This window comes from Melanotaenia boesemani, chromosome 12, assembly GCF_017639745.1.
Source record: "Melanotaenia boesemani isolate fMelBoe1 chromosome 12, fMelBoe1.pri, whole genome shotgun sequence".
Classification (NCBI taxonomy): domain Eukaryota; kingdom Metazoa; phylum Chordata; class Actinopteri; order Atheriniformes; family Melanotaeniidae; genus Melanotaenia; species Melanotaenia boesemani.
The window spans coordinates 8,296,364-8,315,354 of record NC_055693.1 but is presented as its reverse complement, the minus strand read 5'-3'; the positions used below and the strand labels follow the sequence as shown (position 1 = coordinate 8,315,354).

The window sequence follows — 18,991 nt, the reverse complement described above, 5'->3', positions numbered from 1 at the left end:
CTGCCTTTCATTGCTAAGATTTTAGAAACTGTTGTGGCCAAATGGCTTACAGCAGTCCTTGAAGAACATAATTCTTGATTAAGTTCCAGCCTGGTTTTCTTTAACTCATATTTAACAAAATGGACTTTTCTTACCATTTTTTCATGGGTCGGGCCTTAACGAGTTAAATTGATCAGCCTATTACAGTGACTTATTAGAGTCCGGTGTGTTGGAGTAGGGATACATAGTGGCCCTTGTAGGATTGAAGTCAGTAGCCATGGCCTAGTGTGTTTGTGTGCAAATTTATCTTGTGTGTGTAATTCAATAAAAATATAAGAAAATGTTATATTTTTTTGTTTAACAATATGGTCTTAAAATTGTATTATTGTTGTTGGACTCTCCCAGTCTCCATAGACAAAAGCAAGGGGGTGGCTACCACCCATTAAGCCCAGCCCACCCACACAATTAAGAGCTTTCAGAGGTCTAAACCTACACTCATAAAACTCAGGTTCCATCTAGAAATTCATATTTAAATAATAAAACAATTGGTTGTTATTTTTGTATGACTTTTTTATTTTGTCATTGAATGTAGCACTAATACACAAATAGTTTTTGTATAGTGTAAAAGCAAAACACAAAAATAAAAAAAGGCTTAAAAACACAACAGATGGCAGAAAATAAAACCATTCAAAATAAAAAATATTTTAAATCCTACATGTAAGAAATCATTAACTTTAAATGCTCAATTATAAAAAAATAAAAAGGTAAAATAAAATGTAAAATGAATTAAATATAAAATATCTGAAATGGCGAAGGCAAAGGCTGCAGTTAACTCTGATGGATCAGAAGAAAAAAACGTCTCAGAAATAAAAATAAATTTTTATGACATCAAAATCAAAGTCCTCTCTTGTGGGCACTTCGCGGGTTGGCTATGGGGTCACTGGCCACAGCATCGGTGGATATCCCCGATCACCTATAGAAATGCTATAACTAAACATATGAAGCAGAGAAATTAATCTTGAAATGTTGTCACCAATTAACCATCATCAACAGCTCCTGCTTGGAGGCACACACCCACAGAGCAGTTCTACAGAATAAATGCGTTATTATTCAAAATGAAATAATTCAGAATTATAGTATTCTCTTTTGTGTTCACATGGAAACAGTAATTCTGAAGTGAGGCTTACATGGAAAACACGTTTAATCATCTTTACTTAATTTCGCTTTAGATCTGGGGATTGGGATGTACATATTTACGTCTACCAGAAGAAAACAAACTACAGTTCCTGCTTCTTTTTTATTCGTCTACAATGTAGAAGACCACATAATAAGAATCATTTTCACTTTGATTTTGATTCTAGTTTTGAATCAGCAGCTGCTGTCTTGTCTGGGTCCGTTTTTATGAAGCACCGCGTGCTTATTGGAGACTTCTTCTCTGCTGGGTTCCACCTCATCTGGAACAAGAGCCTCATGGTTGGGCTCCTGATGAATCATGTAGGTTACAACTTGTGTTAGACTTGCAAAGTTTGATTTTGTTTGCATTTTGAATTGTTTTGGACTTTATTATATTTTTTTTTAGCATGTGTAACATTTCTTAACAGATTGGTGGTTTTGGGGTCATTCAGGGCTACGGGGCCTGTAGCAACTGGAGGGGATTACTACCAGCTTTTGTTTTGTCATTTTAAGTTTGGGTTAAAAAAAAATTAAGTTTGGGTTGCCTAAAAAAACTTCAATTTATTAAACACAATCTGCTGTCCTGGTGCATAAGAACCCGTGGTTCCTTTTATATTTACTGGGGTGAAATTCCCCAGTTGGCGTTCACCCACTTGCTTGCCACAAAGGGAAATTATGAACAGGTTCTGAAATCCAAATCAGAGCAGCACCGTCTCCAACCAGGTGGTTGACAGGTGATAGGATTTATATGCAGGGACAAGTATTGAAAAGCACTGACCAAGAAAAGGATGGCATAAATGAGAATTTTAGGCCTAAATGTTTATGTCTGCTTAAAACTTAGGGGGTCATCAAATGTGAAATTTGGAAAAACAGTATTTGTCAGTGTTGAAGTAACAAATTAAACCCCCACACTTTTAAAAGCTTGCTATACCCCTGTGTTCAGGAGCAACCAACACAAAGAAGTTACAGACTGAATGACCCAAAACACATGAAAACATTTCAGTTTATTGAGATATTTTGAAATCATTTTGTTTTTTGGCCACCAGATGTCACCGTGGTAATGGGTTCAGAGAGCCCAAAAGATCAATTCTTTTCCCCAGAACAATGTATGTACAGGACCATTCAAAGTGCTTTACGTAAAACAAAAGCATTACAGATGTGTAAACTAATGAGCAGGAACCAAAGAGCAACACAGAACTAAACATGATCCTGAATACCAAAAACATAAACCTAGGAAGGTGACAAAAACCCAGAACAAGAAAAACATAAACCGTGATCATGACAAGTTAATTATTTTTTCAATAAGAAAACAGTTCTCAGAAAATATAATAAAATAAATAAGATTGTTATGATTAAAAAGAGGAAATATCTTCCTCAGAATTTACTTTCCTACAAAAGCTGCAAATGATTAGATAAGACATTAGACAGACTTGTGTTTCCATTTCGTCATTCAGTAAACTGCTGCCAGGATAGACTCAAAGTTAAAGAATATCTGCACCTGTTGTAGCAGCTTTGTGCATCACTGGAAAGGCAGAAAACATCAACTGTAAAAACAAAAAAGTTTCATGATAAGACGAATATAACAAATGATAACTTTATATGCTTTGACGAGCTCCATGAACTCCAGACTTGAAGATTTCATTGCCCTTATTCAATTTAATTTCTTTAAGATTTAAGTTCCTTTGAAAAAGGTTGAGTGAATACCAGTGAAACCAAAATGCACAACAGTACTCACAGAAATATATTGTCTGTATTTACCTGTCTGTCACATCTGTGTGAAATTAAGCTGCATCATTAACTGTCATGAACGTGAACTGTGAAAGTTTTTTAGTTTCAGTTAAAAAAAAAACAACTTTCACAGCAAGAGAGTGGCACAACAATCTTCTACTGAAACTGTATTTCACTTCATGTTTAAGAGCCTGGTATCAGTGGTCAGTGTCATGGTTGTGCTCTGTGTGTGTGTCTGGGTTTGTAGGTAGGGTGGAGCAGGTTGCCATGGGGACTCGGCACGGAGTCTGGAGCTTCAGCTGACACCACCTGCATCTCATCATCTGGCTCGTTATCCTGCTCAACTCAAGCAGGAGCTCCAGTCTTCGCCAGACTCTCATTACTGCGTGGTAATCAGGCCTGCCTTGGTGATTTTCTCGTACCGCTTTGCATTTAAACCTGACCTTGTTTATTTACTCCTCAGCACCTTGTTATTCACACCTTGGAACTGGCTAGCAGCTAGGACCAGGACTTCTCTTTCCACCAGCTCACCACCTAAAGTTTGTGCCTGCCTGCCCACCCTGCCTGCCGCCCAACTCTCTCACCGCAACTGGAGATACTTCCCTGGCTTTATCCGTCCACCGTCATACCACCACTGGATCCTAGTAAACCGCTGATTCTGCTGTCATTTCCCACACCTCTCATCAGATCCACACTAACCCTCTGTCCTCTCATAGGAAGAGCTTCCTGGACCTGGACCAAGCTTCTCACATTACTTATAAATAAACACTTCTCATTTCCTTCCCTCAGTGTTCTGCATTTGGGTTCTCCTTCCGTGCTACGATTTCCGATCGTGACAGTGAAGAGAGAAACACAGAAGTGTAAACTAAGTCCTTTTCACATCAGCTTTCTGAGAAATTTCCTGGACTACTAAAGAAAATGTTTATTTAAAAAAATTCTGTATAATTTACCATTTACTAAAGTAGTCCAACACAGCCAAAACAAGAAATACAAAGTAACGTATGTTTAATCTATTCATTTCCACGTTTTCAGCATATTATGTTTTTCTTTTGTTTCTGAACAGAAAAATAACCACAGAGATTCACATAGTGTGCCATCGTTTTATGAAATAGTTACATTTTCACTGTTTACATACGTTAAATGAGCTGAGTAACCCACAATTATAGGTCAGTGGGGTTAAGATGACCTCTTCATGTGGCAGAGTCAAGACTGAGTCTAATCCTGCTCACCAATATCTTAACATAACTTTACTTTATTTAACTGTTGTGGCTGTTGGCAGACTTTGAAATGTTATGTAACCAAGCTAAATGAATAACAGGCTATCTGAGCTCATTCTAATTTGGAGTCTTCTCCACACTCATGATACCACGAGAAAATATCTCATCAGTGGTAAAAGAAGACACATTAACACTAACCTGAGCATTGCATGCAGGGGCCTGCAGATTTGTAATGTGCTCAACGAGAAAATAGAAAGTGTTTAAATCCATCTCCACCTTTAAAAATAGGTTAAAGACTAAATTGATCAGCTCATATATACTTTAAAAACTATGATCCTAAATTCACCTGATATGGGAAAGTAATGTGTCTCGTGTTTAATGTATGTTGTGTGTAGGTACATTGGTGCTGTATGAGGATGTTGTAACGTGTCATGTTTTATTTTTCTTCTTATTCTCGTATTTTTCATTATTTTGTCTTGTTTATTTTGTTTATGTACTTAGAATCCCTTCTAAAAGCTTGTGGTAGCTTCTTATTGAGATCTGATTCACACATAACTCATAGCTTAACCCTCATGTAAAAGTGAATTTTTGTGAGTGTGTGTGAATAAAGTTTAACTGAAACTGAATTGTGAGCTGGTGGTCATTCATAAATGAGATATTTGAGAGTCTCAACCAGTCAAATCTATATAAATAAATAAAAGATAAAGGTAAATAAATAAAAATAGGTGCACCACATGTGTACTGTGATAAATGGAGTTCAGGGATGGATTTTTGGTCAAATATTGCGTGGCTGTGCCAGCCCCTAGAATAAACACGTAAAACAAGGCATCGTACTGAAATACAGTAATTAACTGGCAGTTCCTTTTTACCTTTACAATTTCTGAAAAGATTTGATTCGACAGCTTTGTCACACTCAGCATGAACATAAATTTTCTCCATTGCTTTTAGGGACATTGATCATTGCCCTGACTTTTCGCTCTGCTGCATCAACTACAGCACACGAGTTATGTGAAACCTAATTATGTTCGTGTCTTTAAAAAAAAATAAAAATCTTGTAAGGAAATTACTTTTGCTTCATATGTTACCTGAGCCAAATTAATATTTGATTCGTGATGTTGCCACAGTTTGTGTAAATAATGCAGAAACTTGTCAAGGGAAAATCAGTATCTTCTGAAAACTTTTAAAGCAACTAATAACAGAGCTAACATAAAGTGAACTAATCAGCTCTTTTCACAATTAGCCATAAAAAATAAATGGAAATTTGAGTTTATTTCATAAATCATATTAATTGCATTTTATAGTCTAAACACAAGCATTCAAAACAATAAAGCAGCAACATGCTTGATTCCGTTTCTGACTACAACAAACCTTGTTTTCTGGACTTAATCAATTTGTTAAAGCACTTCATTACAAAAACATACTTCCTCTCAGGGACAATAAAACTGGCCCTGGCATTTTGGCCCAGACCAGCTCAAAAATGTTTGTGCATCACCACAAATCTCTGAGCTCCCTTTAAATATGAATATCAGCCGTGCAACTCCTTAAAAATCACTAAAATTATGCAGTTAGCAGGAATCAGTGAGAGTAGACATGCTGCATCAATATTAACACATGGACTTAAGTGTAGGATGAATAAATAAACAATCTTAAAGAGAATTTCATTTCCTCTATATTTCCCTTAAAAACATGTACAGAAGCTGCATGTAACACATTTTGACCCAAAAGTATCCAACTATCAGCCCACGAGCAGTAACAGACTGCCTGATTAAGAAAATCTGTAATTTGCTGACTCTCTGTTAATGTTGATGCATTAGAAAAAAAATGTTTTCACCTTCAATTGGTACCCTTCAGTTAATGACAGTGGTCACAGAAATCTCTTGAATCTGACAAAAGTAATAATAAATAAAAATTCTTTGAAATTTAACCAATGAAAGTCAGACATTGCTTTTCAACCATGCTTCAGCAGAATTATTTTAAAAAAAATAAACTCATAAAACAGGCCTGGACAAGTCAAGGAGTCCCTAAAAAGTAACTGGATCACCTCAAAGTTTATCTGGATCAATTCCTTGAAGGCTGTTAGCTTTGTAAGTTGGGTAGGCTGTTCCTCATGCCTCACCATGGAATGAAGAGGGTGTAGCAAAAGAACTAGCAAAATACTCACAAGAGTAATTTAAACATAAAAAAATGGTACTAGATGCATGGGCCAGAAAATTTAAAGAAAACTCTTGAGCATCATCTTCTTATTCCAACTATACGGGTGAAGAATGTGGAGCACAGCAGTACCGCCTAAATGAACTTGCTGCAAAATAAACAATAATGATAGATACAAAAACCTTGTAAAAAAAAAGAAAAAAGAAAACAAACAACTTTAAAAAGACAGCTAGGCACTGAAAAGAAAATGTTGCAATTTAATATAAACAAATGTTTACCGTCTCAGAAATGGGAAAGTTGGAATCTTACAAATTTACTAGGAAAATCGAGGGCCTGTTCCAGGAAGTGGGTTGTGTTGAAACTGAGTACGTTAACCCTCATTTAAGGGAAACTCAGTTTTCCATTCCAGAAGGTAAAGTTTTACCCTTGCTGTATTATAAAAGTAGGGTTTGTTTTTGTTTCTTTAATCTTGCTGTTAAAAATTTCTCTTTTTTTATTAGTTTTACTAAAACTGACTTTTATTCTTGTGGTTACTATTGTTGTACAGTACTGTGGCCCACAGCAGTTGTTTTAAATGTGCTCCATAAATAAATTTAAGTTGTGAACTTAATTTTAAACCTCCTTGTAGGTTTACTATAAGAAATCCTGATTTTCTACATGTTTCCACCCACCTGAAGCTGCTGTCAGATGTGGGTTGTTGGTACCAACATGATTCAAGGCACGTGATCATGTCACAATAAGATTTGTGGTAATTTATTTATATTTGGGCACTAATTTAACCCCTTACCATCACAGATCACCAGACTGCAGAAGAAAAATCGTTTCTTACAGACATCAGAACTAGCAAGTACTAATTGTTTTACTTTTTCTACTGTAAATCACAGGGAAAGTTTGAAGGAACCACACATACACTTAAATTAGAGCACCACAATGCATGATAGGAAATATGCAAATAAGTCCAACCCCAGAGGACCGACCACAGTAACCGCTACAATATATTATTTTTGTATTGTTTATAAGGGTCAACATAGTTCATAGTATAACATATTACATGTAACATATTACATTGTCATGTTAAGAGTGTTACTGTGCACACAAAATCAGCTCATCTGAGATTAAAAAGAAATGTTACTGTTGTAGTGACAGTTACAGAGTGTCATTGAACATGTCAGAAGCTCAATCACTGCAGTGAACCATGACACGTCTCTTTTAAAGCCTCAGATTGCCCCCCCCATTCTGCAATTTCACAGTTATATGTACGACTATCTGTGCACTATTTTTCATAGGAAATCATATGAACCATTTGTGAGAGCAGCCTGAGGTGTGTGTGTGTGTGTGTGTGTGTGTGTGTGTGTGTGTGTGTGTGTGTGTGTGTGTGTGTGTGTGTGTGTGTGTGTGTGTGTGTGTGTATCATCTGCTGATGATACTTAGCTCTCTCTCCCTTAGACCCCTCAGCTGCACCGCCAGCCCTCAGGAGCTAAAGACACGGAGGATCCAAAACGTTTTCCCACTTAACAACTGAGGCCAAACACACCACACCAGCTCCAATCTACCTCTGTCACCAGCATCTCACCTTCTGCTCAGATCATTCCCCTCTCCTCCACTGTTACTAACCCAGAAGTCAGATTTGACTATGAGCTATCATTTGATCAGCACATTTAACAACTCTATAAAACTTTATTCTTTCATTTAGGCAAGGCAAGGCAAGGCAGTTTATTTATATAGCACATTTCATGTACAGGACAATTCAAAGTGCTTTACATAAAACAAAGATATTACAGATATTTAGAATAGTGAAAGGCATCAACACATAATCAACACATAATCACAATAAAATAATAAATTACATTAAAATGATTAAAAGCAAGATAAGTTAAAAAAAAAAAAAGTTACCGTGCAGATTTCATGCATAGGCACATGAAAAAAGAAATGTTTTTAACCTGGATTTAAAAATGTCTACATTTGGGGAAAGTTTAATCTCCACTGGCAGTTTGTTCCATTTGTTTGCAGCATAACAGCTAAATGCTGCTTCTCCATGTTTAGTCTGGACTCTGGCCTGGACTAGTTGACCAGAGTCTTTGGACCTAAGAGCTCTGCTAGGTTTATATTCTCTGAACATATCACAGATGTATTCTGGGCCTAAACCATTCTGGGATTTGTAAACAAGCAGAAGGGTTTTAAAATCTATTCTGTGACTGACTGGAAGCCAGTGTAAAGATTTCAAAACTGGTGTGATGTGTTCAGATCTCTTAGTCCTGGTTAAAACTCTAGCAGCAGCGTTCTTGATGAGCTGCAGATGTTTAATGCTCTTTTTAGGAAGTCCTGTTAAAAGACCATTACAGTAATCCAGTCTACTGGAGATGAATGCATGGATGAGTTTCTCTTGGTCTTTCTGGGAAACTAAACTTTTAATTCTGTTGATGTTTCTGAGCTGGTAAAAAGCTTCTTAGTGACAGCTTTGATGTGGCTGCTGAAAGTCAGATCTGACAGTTTAGTGAAACTTCCCCCTCCCTCTCCCTGACTGATACTGAGAAGCTTGTCCATGTCTTGTCTTCATACTGTAATGCTCCTTGTCGGGATTCCTGGCAGGAGCCTGCAGAGTCTTCAATACATCCAGAACAGTGCTGCCAGGATCCTGACGAAGAGATGAGGATTTCACCACATCACCCCATGCCTCCACTTGGGGGTGGAGCACTTTGTTGTGCTTTTTCATCTGTATGATTTCATTGCTTCTTAACATGAATGGATTTTGGTTTTCTTTGTACTGAACACAAATTTCTTTCTGAATTCACCAAAACCGCTACTTGGATTGGCTTAAGTGACAAAGAAGAAGAGGGGACCTGGAGATGACCAGCCTGAGTCTAACATTAGTGCTCTTTTTCTGTTCATTCTTTTTTCTTTTTCTTTTTTTTTTTCTCCATAGAAAGCTTTAGCTTGCAGGGTACAATGTCAGAGTTTCTGTTAGCTTTCAGTAACTCATCATTCACTCCTTTACTTGCCAAATTCAGTGACTGCTCTGATTTATAGCTGAACAGACAGACAGTAGGAATGTGGGACAGACAACCATGGTAAGTAAACTGCCTGCACACAGTGCATATGTGTGTGTTGTTCTTGGTTGACATTTACAAGTGCTTATGCCTATGTCCCAGCTATCTTATCTTATGTTAGAAAATGTTTATCCTTGCATACTTTTGTCAATCCAAATTATTTTTTATAATAATTCTGCTATTTTATGACCTGCTAGGACATGGGCCATAAACCAGCCTGATAATGGTGGTGGAGATCCACTTATGATGAGCAGGACTGTATGCATATCACATAGACTATGACAGGAACCATTGGAATGATAATAAATGTACGACTTCTATGCAGTGGATCTGTGAAAAAGAACCAACATGCTCTGCTTAAGGAAAATATGTATAAATGCTTTACAAGATATCTGAGATTTATTTATTTATTAAATAATTTTAAACATAAGCATTGATAAGTATTGTTTTTTTTTCTAAATTAAGTCTTTTGTATTTGAATAGATGATGCTGTTTAAGTAAACTAAATAAAAAGCTGCCTCTTCAGGCATTTTAAATGAGTTATTAAGAAAACAGACAAGAAGAGGCTCTCACTCTAGAGGATTTTAAGGCTCTATGAAAAACGCTGTAATGGTGGATTTTCCCTCCTTGTGCTGATGATGAAACTTGTATTCTGATTTTACTTGTAAACCTAAATAAACCTAAAGGGATTTTTCTGCTGCCAGTCTGCCTTGAGTCCCTTTTCCTGATATGAGTTAAAGTTTATTTTCCACAACATAAGACACGAGGACTTTCTATGACACTGGTGGCCTCTGTGTTATGCAGCGGTCTGCTGGGTCTGTGGGAGCACTGAGGGGGACGGAAACAGTAGAACAAGCTGGTCAGGAGTGCCAGCTAATTCCTGGACAGTCTCCAGGACTTTGTAGAGCAAGTAGTGAAAAGGAGGATGTTGGCTATGTTTACATTAATTCTGGACAACACCTCCCACTAACTACATTAAACTATGAGGTCTCTCAGCTCCTTCAGCAACAGGCTGCTGCACCCTCAGTGCAGGAAGGTGCACTTAGGAGGTCCTTCATTCCACCACCCATCAAGCCAAGTCAATTTTATTTATAAAGCACTTTAAAAAAGGTACTGACCAACATGCAGACTGTTCAACAGTTATCTGTTGTAAAGGACACACGTGTTTCCACCTATGCTTTTTCACCACATCAATATGTTTATAATCACAACATCATACACTTGTTAGTGTATGATGAACACCCCCCTTTACATTTCACTAAATTACTCCATTACTGTGCAATATGTGATTACATTACTGTATTTTTTATGTCTTATTCTATTATTTTTACTGTAATTCTGTACATTTTTGTTTTTTATTTTTATTGTAAGATTTATTTTTCTAATCTTATATTTTAATATTCATTTTCTACTTGGACTGCTACCTGCTGCTGTAACACCTGAATTTAACATCTACAGGATGACTAGAGTATTTTCTTATCTAAGCTTTCATCATATCGCTCCAGAGTCAAACAGTGTTTCCCAACTATAACAAGTAAATATGATTCACTGTTTTCTGTTCTCCTCCTTTAAATGCCAGCTGACTTGTGGTTATGAACGTAGGTGCCAACAGTGTTTAATAATTCAGCTGCAGTGATTGTGAAATCTGCTCTGCACAGCACACACATCAAAGCTCAGTGATGTGACTGGAAATATCAAAATTAGTAATGAGCAACAATTAAAATTTTTAATCGCAATTAATCACATGAAATGCAGCGTTTAATCAGTTGTGATTGTACCAGTAGTATAGTATAGTATAGTGTAGTAGTATAGTAAATGGTCTGTATTTATATAGCGCTTTTACCCAAAGCGCTTTACAATATACGTCATACATCACATTCACACATTCACACACTGATGGCGGAAGCTGCCATGCAAGGTGCTCAACCATGACCCATCAGGAGCAATTTGGGGTTTGGTGTCTTGCTCAGAGACACCTCGACATGAGCTCGACAGGCCGAGGATCGAACAGGCAACCCTCAGGCTACAAGACGACCATTCTACCCACTGAGCCACAAATATCTACATCCCATAGAAGAAAGTCTATGTATCCTCTTTTTGTAAAAGTTTAATGTTTTTCTTTATTCCAAAACCAAAAAATAGAAATGAAAATGTAGATCTTCAAAAATGACAACATCATTCCTATAGTAGATATTTATCAAAAATTATAAGTTGTCTTTTTTCAAAAGGTCTTGTAACATTTGCGGTTGTATTTAGGTGGTTGAGGGAAATGGAGCAAGGTTGCAGACCCCTGCACTAAACAAATTAACGGATTTGACAACAGTTTTCTCTTTAAACAGCAGCAGTTTAATCACTTCTTAATATATAAAAAAAATAAATATTTATGACAAAGAAGGATGAAATGTTTAAGGATTTACTAACTAAAAGGTAAAAAGTCAGCAGGATGAATTTAAAGCTGTGAAGCTGCTTCCTTCTAAACACAGAAGGAACAATATGTTTTGAATATCAGCATCAGGTGAACAGACAGAAAGCAGGATTAGAATCTCACAGCTCCTAGATGGTGAGGAGAGAGAAATATTCACTATATGAACAATAACTTTCTTCCATGTATCTTTAGTGCTTCATTAACCAGATTTCTTGCCTATAAACTCTCTAACTTTGCATTCTTAGCTTAACCTCTTGCACCTGCACTTTCCACTACCAGGAGTTAAGGGGTTAACATCCGGTTTTTCGGGTGTAACGTCAGGTCTGTAAATGTAACTATAAACATGTGTGGTATCCACAGAAAGTCCAGAATCTCAACTAACAGCACAGTAAAACCATTTCTATGACCAACAAACACAGTTAATACAACAAACAATTACAACACCAGGTACACAAAGTCTGAAAACTTTAGTAAACACAAATTATGTGTCCGCCTGATGGCATGAACATGGAAAAACAACTCCTTTACTGAAAGCTCACATCTCAAAGATTCTAAAACTGTAAGTTAAATTTATTGAACCAGAGACAAAAGAAGGCCCAGCTTTTGCTTCCCGTTCGTAAAACACAGTTGTAAAACGTGTTATCTTTGCTGTCTTGCCTCAAAACTTAAATCCACCAGAATAAAACCACATTTAGTTAAAAGAAAAATCAATAAATAAATTGTTTCTCATTGTCTTTTGGGAGCAGTTTACCATCACAATTTTCTGTCCATTTGCATGGTTTTAAGGGACAAAGAGAAACGTTGCTTCGTTTTCTTTTTTCTTAAGTACCAGCCAGAAAATGTCTCTTCATTTTAATAAACCCTCTCTCTCCTGATTGTTTACGTCAGACACACTTCTGTAGCAGGACAAGTTCAACTTCAGTGTACAGTCTCGGAGGCAACCATGGTGGGGAAAAAGCACATATGAGGCAGAATGACAGGACGTGACGTTAAATTACTTTATTACTGACATTTTCACCTTTAACCAACCAACAAGAATGACTACAACTGACTGCTTATATAGTAGACAAGCTTAATTGGATCATATCATTTACATGGGTTTCCAAAGACAGCTTTATACAAAGAAATAATGGAGGTTTTATTGTTTTGTTTTGAATGAAGCTGAATAAACAAAACACTGGCTGTGGATTTTTAAACATGTCGGTTACAGCATTTCAGCCAGTCTGTTGGTTTCAAATTTCAAATAATTAAGTGAGACTTAAGTTTTGAGCTAAAAGAACCACTTATATCTTTTTATACATACAATACTGTAAGTTTTAAATATGACCCTTTATCACACACACAACAGACAAAGCTGTGAATAACCTGCAGTGATACATGCATTTGTAGTGTAGTATTTGTCAATACTGTTATAAACTCACTTAGTAAATTGCTCACAAAGCTGATGTGAAAAGGACTAATGTTAGACTTCTGTTTTTTTTCCCTCCCCACTCTGACCACAGCTGTTACACAAGAAAAAAAAAAGTCAGTTTCAGTCTAAGATCTTTGCAGTGAACGCCCTGTCTAATAAAAGACTTCCTCATTTAATTATATTAAAGTGAAACTGCAATACTTTCGCAGTTTACATGTGTGACAACTCCTGATGCAGCTCAGTTTAACACAGACAATTAATCAAAGATAAATAACGTTTTAGTCAATATTGTTGTATATTTTGTTTCTCTGGTCTCTACTAAAATTTAAAATATTTTTTATTAAATGATTTAATTATTTTTAAAAAGTTAATGTTTTTTTTTTTTTCTTTTTTTTGTCAATTTCTTGCAACCATAAAAGCTTACAGACTGTAATTCATTGAAATCATTAAGTCATTTAAGATTATGCTTGTAAGTGTTGTCATTAAACTTTTCTTTTCACACTTTATGCAAGTTTTCTGTCTGCAGTAATATACAGAGCACAGAGAGTCTGTGTTAACTTATTTATGTAAGATATGCATTAAACTAACATATGCTGAATGTTTTTCTTTGGAAAATGTGATGATTCACTTAAATGTAAAAACACTGTATTCTGGTTGCAAGCTTCTAAAATTATAAGTCACAAGACCAGTTAAGATTGTTTTAATAGAAGAAAAAAATGTCCATTCAGAAAGTTTTCTGTTAAAAAGCATCTTTACAGTGGAAATACTTCAAGATATGTGTCTTAAACCAAAAATGAATACTAAAACTAACTGAGGAATGTGAACTGCAGATTGTGACAGTGAACGTCACCTCTGAATGCATGACTTCCTTTTTAAAAGGGCCATAAATATAAACCAATATCCACAGCAGTTTTACTTAATCTGTAACTGCTGACCTGACAGTCTGGTCAAAAACTAGCATTCTTTCAAGCAATGGAAGAAATATATGAAAACGTTGCCTTTGACAAACATGCCTGCCCAGCTCCTGCAACAGATCCCAGAGGTAAGAATGAGCTGATATAGATGTATTTTCTTATCTGTCATTATTAATGTTGTAGAATTGATTAGATTCACATTTATTTTCTCTGCTTAGGCTCCAGCAGCTCTAAAAGGAGGGTTTATTTGGCTGTTATTCTCTGTCTGGGAGTCCTGAGTGTTTGCCTGCTGGCTGGACTCATCGTCCTTGGTGTCCGTCGTGAGTATTTTTCTCAATAATTAACTGCAAAGTTTTCCCAGCCTGAATATGGACAGAATGGGGGTTCTTTAATAGCTCACAGCTTGTTCATTAGAAAGATGTGAACCATTTTAATAGACCAAGACCACAGCAGCAATATTTTTCTCTTCACAGCAAATGAAAATTGATTATAACTACATTGTAATTATCAGGGGAATAAAGAAGGCAGAAGGATGATCTGGAAAAGTCTGAAAGATCATAGTAATATCACGGCCTGTGGCCGCGGTACCAGGAAGCGGACCCAAAAGCAGAACACTCAGAGAGGCAAGGAGGAAAGTGCAAACAATGTTTATTAATAATAAGTATTGTGGCGTGGTCCAGGTCCGGATGGTTCTTCCTATGAGAGGGCAGAGGATTATTGCGGGTCTGAGAAGGTGCGGGATAATGTCTGCTAAGGCAGCGGCTTACTGTGTTCCAGAGGTAGACCGATGGTGGAGGAGTAGCCAAGAGATGGTTTCTGGTGGTGGTGATATGAGCTTGGTTGCTGGCAGGGCGAACAGGCAGGCAGTCAGCTTGGTACGAGGAATAGTCCTTAACCTGGGTGCAGTGGTTATCCGAGAAGTCAAGGTCTGTAGCTGAGGAATAGGGATGACAAGATAAGCTTTCCAGATAACAAGGCTCAAGACAGATCGAAGAAAGAGGCCTGATTACCACGCTGTAAAGAATGACAATCTGGCGCAAACTGGAGCTCCTGCTTAATCCTAAATAGCCGGGGGTAAAGCCGGCTAACGAGCATGCTGATGAGCTGCAGGTGGTATCAATTGTGGCTCCAGCCTCCGCCCTCCGTCCCCATGGCAACCTGCTCAGCCCTACCTGCAAACTCAGACACACATACACACAGAACCATGACAAGTAAGCAGAAAAGAGAAGAGTACAAATTACTCTAAAGTTTATAAAAATTATATTGTTCATTCAGTTCTTAAACACACATTCTTGTTCATTTAACAAGAAATACAAAAAGGTTGTTCATGTGTAACCGTGACGACAATCAAATAATAAGTTTTTTACAGAAGTCATATATTATGTGAAGCAAAAAATTAACAAAACATTCTCAAGTTTCTTACATGGGACCACGGCGAAACTGGTTGGATATTAGACAAATTCAACCTTCACACAGAATCACCACGTTGACGGCAGATTTTAGTGTTAATGAAAAGATGGACACGTGATGAACCAGAGGACTTTGACAGGACTGGACAGTCAACTCGTTTAAAGGAAGGAGTGATACCAACTATTTTTAATTTTCCTGACCATCTTTGCAAACGGAGTCCCCACTAAATTCCACCGTTGCAGGGATATTAGTAGATTAGGTTTTCAAGAAGTACTTACTCTTACAAATTTCTCTGGTCTTGAATTCTTTGTTAATTTTATTTTCTTTGATGTGTTAAAAAACGTCTGTTTTATATTTTAGTGTTGTGTTCTTTGGTACTGTTATAAAGTTCATTACTTTAAACATGGTGGGCATGTCACATCAGAGATAAATTGTATTTTGTATCAAAATGACAAGAGGAACAGATGTAAGTAACTTTAATCGAGGTATTTCATTTGGGGGATATTTTGGTAAAAATGTTTAATTTGAGCAGTCCATTTTTTTATGTGTTTGCGTGTGTGTTATTGTTGCTTGTTTTTACATTTTTTTAAGACATTGCTTTATTTATTTATTTATTTAAATTTCATAATAAAAACACAAATATAATTTCATATATGATCTTTGTCTGACAAGTGACCTAACTAGCTTTTTGATTGCATCTCAGATATAAACAAGTAACACAAAGAGCAGCATTTTAGTTAGTAGCATGTTTTAAAACCATTTACTCAGTCGCCAATATGGATGAAAAGAAGAATGATGAGAGGATACCGTACAGGGACAAGCTCATCCAGGAGGCCCTGGATTGGTATTTGGCCAAATTGTCAACAATCAATAACATAGATCCTTAAGTCCACACAGCTAAGGAATGGAGCTCCAGTGCTACATGCTATATGCTACACATGCTTTTTTTTTTTTACATGGTACCTTTACAAATGACATGATACAATCAGTTTCAGCTTGAAAATGAATACGTAATAATAATAAAATTTAGTAAACATTCGTGGCCATACAAGCGTGATTCTAGTTGAACATAGTTCATTGGTGTCAAACAGAATTAGAAAACATTCTGACCTTTGACTAAAATACAGACACATTTTGATCAGAACTATGTTACTATTTTAATCAATAAGCATGTGTTTTGACTAATTTCAGATCATATCTCGGGTGAGATGGCTGCAGATCCCTTCGCCAACCAAGACCATCTGAGTGAGCATCTTCAGGCCAATAAGGACATTCTGTCCTCCCTAACAGAAGAGAGAAACCAGCTAAAAGCCAACCTCAGTAAACTAACTGAAGAAATGAACAAGCTTAAACATTTGTCCACACAAAGTGAGTCCTTTCATGTTGCTGAGAAATGGAATTAAAATTCATTGACACAGATTTAGTTTTAAAGTCTGCCCCTTGCTGCATGTCATCCCCCTTTCTCTACCTACATTTCCTATTGTTCCTTTGATTAAAAGACCACAGAAACCAAAAACACAAAAAACTTTTCTCAACTTAAAACTTCTGTGGCTGAGTGGAGGAGGGGATCTACCTTATTAATGCACCTGGCCTTTTAAACATGTTTCTTCTTAAACAGCAACAACAGTAAATAATAGGTATTGCTAAAAAAATGTATATATCTATATATTTCAGAGAAAACATGTCCTGCAGGATGGAGGACGTTCAGCTGTTCTTGTTACATCCTTTCTACAACATCTGGTTCCTGGGATCAAGGCAGAGAAGACTGCAGAGGCAGAGGAGCAGATCTGGTGGTGATAGACAGCGATGAAGAACAGGTGAAATGTTCTTTTACACTTTAACTATTTATGTGTTGCAAATAAAAAAGGAAAAAATGTAAAGTTTTTATCTCATGAATTATAATTACATGTTTCAATAAAACTCCTAGTTTGTGTTCATATAATTTACAAATAAGTGATAATTTAAACATAAAACTGCCTCAACTCCATCTCCTTCAGATCATAAAAGCAAAAATAAAATCAGTGAATTTTGACCTGCAGTTTGTCAACAAATGTATGAAAATAATCACTGAACTGTTTATCATCAGTGTTCTACAAACAAATATTTGAAGGTGTTTTCATATTTTTCCGTCCGCCCGTCCGGGTTTAGATCACTTAAGCAGAGACCCAGACTTCCCTCTCCCTTGCCACTTCTTTAGGCTCTTCCGGGGGAATTTCTAGGCATTCCCCGGCAGTCCTCCAGCATGCCCTCTGTCTTCCCCAGGATCTCCTCCTGGTGGGACATACCTGGAAATCCTCCCCAGGATGTGTCCCAACCCGATGCCCGAGCCACCGCATCTGCTCCATGCAGAGTAGCAGTGCTTCTACTTCAAGCCCCTCCTGGATAAATAAGCTTCTCACCTTTTTTTAGAGGAGAGCGCAGCCACCCTGCAGAAGAAAACTCATTTAGGACGCCTGTTAATCATCTACTCCTATCTTCCCTCACTCATGAACAAGATCAAATCAAATCAAATTTATAGAGAGCTTTTCATGCACAAAGCAACACAAAATGCTTTACGTAATAAAAACAAATTATGCATATTAAAAATAAAATTTAAAATCATTCACACACCAGAGTATATGGCAGGAAATTAAAATGCACCTCATACCTGTCTCTTTCACACACAATCACACTCACACACACTCACATACAAACAAAGTGCATGTACCCCTTACTTTTAAATAAAATGTATAAAATACTTTTCATGTAATTTCTTAAACTACATGTTAACAAATAATGGCTAAGTAATACTTATATACCACTCTTATGCATTTCTGATGGGATAAATGTTTACACTTTACAGTAAGGGTCCACAAAAGCATTCAGTGATGATAAACTATACTAAAGTAAGGCTTATGAGGCTGTTAAGCATTTATAAAGTGTTAGCAAAGGGATAAATGTTTACACTTTACAATAAGGGTCCAAAAATCATTTAGTAATGATTAACTATGGTTAAGTAATGCTTATGAAGCACTCACGTTTATTAAGGTTTAGGTCAGGCTACTAATGTTAAGTAATACCTTACTAAAGGTCAGTTAAGGGCTACCCGATGACATACACAGCTCATCATTAGTAAATGATTACCTACGACATAAATAATGGTTTATTAGTGCCGATCCAGGTAATGTACACAAGATAGGGAAGGATTAGTAGATGCATTAGTTAGCTGTTACTTAATACTTATTCACTCAAAATCTACACCATTCTTAAACAATTACTTGAGAAAATTGTAAGGGCTTACCTGACATCGTAATTAATTTCCTCACAAATATGCAGACAGTAAGACAAATAAAAGATAGGAAAAGTTGAATATTACTAATGTAATAAATAATGTTAATTAAGGGACCCTTATTGTAAAGTGTTACCTAATTTCTTTATCAGCATGTCATTACCTTTGTCTTAACTTAAGTACTTAATTTCCTCACACATATGCAGACAGTAAGACAAATAAAAGATAGGAAAAGTTGAATTCCTATCCCCAGTGCTTCTAACAATCA

At 36.5% G+C, this 18,991-nt stretch overlaps 1 protein-coding gene across 3 annotated transcripts in view; it reads left to right on the top strand.

The window, feature by feature from the left end:
* The first annotated feature begins 14,053 nt into the window (after nt 1-14,053).
* LOC121650041 (CD209 antigen-like protein C) overlaps nt 14,054-18,991 on the top strand; it is a 30,080-nt gene continuing 25,142 nt past the window's right edge. For 2 of the 3 annotated variants that reach the window (XM_042001301.1, XM_042001303.1), the window contains exons 1-4: nt 14,054-14,173; nt 14,264-14,365; nt 16,647-16,823; nt 17,130-17,272. In XM_042001301.1, coding sequence (XP_041857235.1) covers nt 14,104-14,173; nt 14,264-14,365; nt 16,647-16,823; nt 17,130-17,272 — 492 coding nt within the window. In that variant the 5' untranslated portion in view covers nt 14,054-14,103. The remainder of the gene's footprint in view (nt 14,174-14,263; nt 14,366-16,646; nt 16,824-17,129; nt 17,273-18,991) is intronic. The other variant, XM_042001302.1, reaches the window with a different exon arrangement.